The sequence below is a fragment of the Meles meles genome, chromosome 5 (genome assembly GCF_922984935.1).
Source record: "Meles meles chromosome 5, mMelMel3.1 paternal haplotype, whole genome shotgun sequence".
NCBI lineage: Eukaryota > Metazoa > Chordata > Mammalia > Carnivora > Mustelidae > Meles > Meles meles.
In genome coordinates this window covers 70,167,643-70,169,532 of record NC_060070.1, presented here as the reverse complement: position 1 = coordinate 70,169,532, position 1,890 = coordinate 70,167,643, and the positions used below count along the sequence as shown (strand labels likewise).

Here is a 1,890-nt window from a genome sequence, read left to right as displayed (position 1 = left end):
CTAATATTTTCACAGAATTTTAACTCATCCAAGGAATATTCAGTTGACTTCATTCTCTCCTTTCCTACACTCTCCTATAGAAACACTGAATAAAGAAGGACTGTATTTTTTTTAAATTAAGATGATTTTTGTTTTCTCCACCACTCAAACAGTGGTGCCCTAAAAAGCATGTCCACAATCTCGTGACACCACACAGCCCACTGCCACAGCACCATTCATCCTTCCTACCCCTTGCCTGCATTCAGTTAAAGAAGTCATTCTTGGTACAAATCAATAGTGCGTGTCCGAGATGAGAAGATCTCCCGATTCAGGCAGAGTTTCAGTGCCTTTCTGAACCATCGGTAGGAAAAAACATAGATGATAGGGTTGCAGGCTGAGTTGAAGTAGGCCAACCAGATAAAGATGTCAAAGATCAGTGGCGGTGTAATGAAGTTAAGAAGGCTGTCAACCAGCGTGTCAATGGTAAAGGGAAGCCAACACAAGAGGTATATCCCCACAGCGATGCCCAGAGTCTTGGCAGCTTTTCTTTCACGTTTGGTAGCCCCAGCCAGGTTTTTGCTCAAGGTGTTGATCTGTTGAGCCTGCCTTGTGGCAACCACAAAAATCTTCACATACAAGCTGATCATGATGAGGCAGGGGAAAAAGAACATAGGAAAGTTTAGCCAGCCCCAAAACTTATTGAATAGCAGTTGGCAACTGCCAACACAAGGCATCTCTTCCAGCCACTGACTGAGCACATTCTCTACCACATCTGTGTAGAGGAAGAAGGCAGTGTAAACTGCTGGGATCCCCCACCCTGCCAGGATGTACCTGACAGCCACCCTGACCGTGAACTTGGAGGGATAGATCAGGGGCTCGCAGATGGCACAATGGCGGTCAATGGAAATGAAACAGAGATGGAAGATGGAGGTGAGGCAGAAGAGGGTGTCCAAGTAGGTATGCAGGCGGCAGAGGAAGTCTCCAAAGTACCAGCAGCTCTCTACTGAGCGAACGGTGCTGAGGGGCAGCACTAGCAGACCCAGAAACATATCAGCCAGGGCCAGGGAAAGCAGCAAGAAGTTGGTGGGAGAGCGAAGCACTTTGAAGTAGGACACAGCAAACACTACAAACAAATTTCCTAGGACCGTAATCACCATGCCTAATGCACAGGCCAGGTAGATGGCCAACCGAATGTCCAGAGGATGGATTGTCCTGGGGCAAGACCCATTCACCTGGTAGCAGAATGTTGTCGAGTGTTCTTCAGCAGCTTGGATGAGGACAGCGCTCATTTATGGTTTCTTCTTTCCCTCTCTCTCTGGGAACTGGCCACCTGTCCCATCCCCCAAAAAAAGATGTAGAGGAGAAACTGAAGAGTAGTCTGGAACCTAGTACAATTTCCTCAGGTACTGAATAAAATGTGCTCCAAAAATCAAAGCAACATGGGATTTAAGATCTCATAAGTGTCGCTTCTCTGCTAAGTCTCTTTTGTCTGACTGGCACTTTTGAAATTAGTGTAGACTATATCTTCAAGGAAAAAAAAAAAGAATGTAAGCTAAATGTTCCCACAAAGACAAAACAGGCAATGTCACAGTAGGCGTTATACAATAATTGAGAGGGTGCCTCTGCCATTTTGATAAGTTCACCCATTGTCAAATGTAAAGTGAGACTTTTAAAAAAATTTTTTATTTAGGGCGCCTGGGTGGCTCAGTGGGTTAGGCCGCTGCCTTTGGCTCAGGTCATGATCTCAGGTTCCTGGGATCGAGTCCCACATCAGGCTCTCTGCTCAGCAGCGAGCCTGCTTCCCTCTCTCTCTCTGCCTGCCTCTCTGCCTACTTGTGATCTCTCTCTGTCAAATAAATAAATAAAATCTTAAAAAAAAATTTTTTTTATTTACTTCTTATTTTTTTATAA

General features: G+C 45.2%; 1 protein-coding gene across 1 annotated transcript; it reads right to left on the bottom strand.

The window, feature by feature from the left end:
* Window positions 1-254: 254 nt before the first annotated feature.
* TAAR5 (trace amine associated receptor 5) lies at window positions 255-1,268 on the bottom strand. The gene has a single exon (XM_046006380.1). It carries the CDS (start codon window positions 1,266-1,268, stop codon window positions 255-257), a length of 1,014 nt encoding a protein of 337 aa, XP_045862336.1.
* Between the last annotated feature and the right edge of the window lie 622 nt (window positions 1,269-1,890).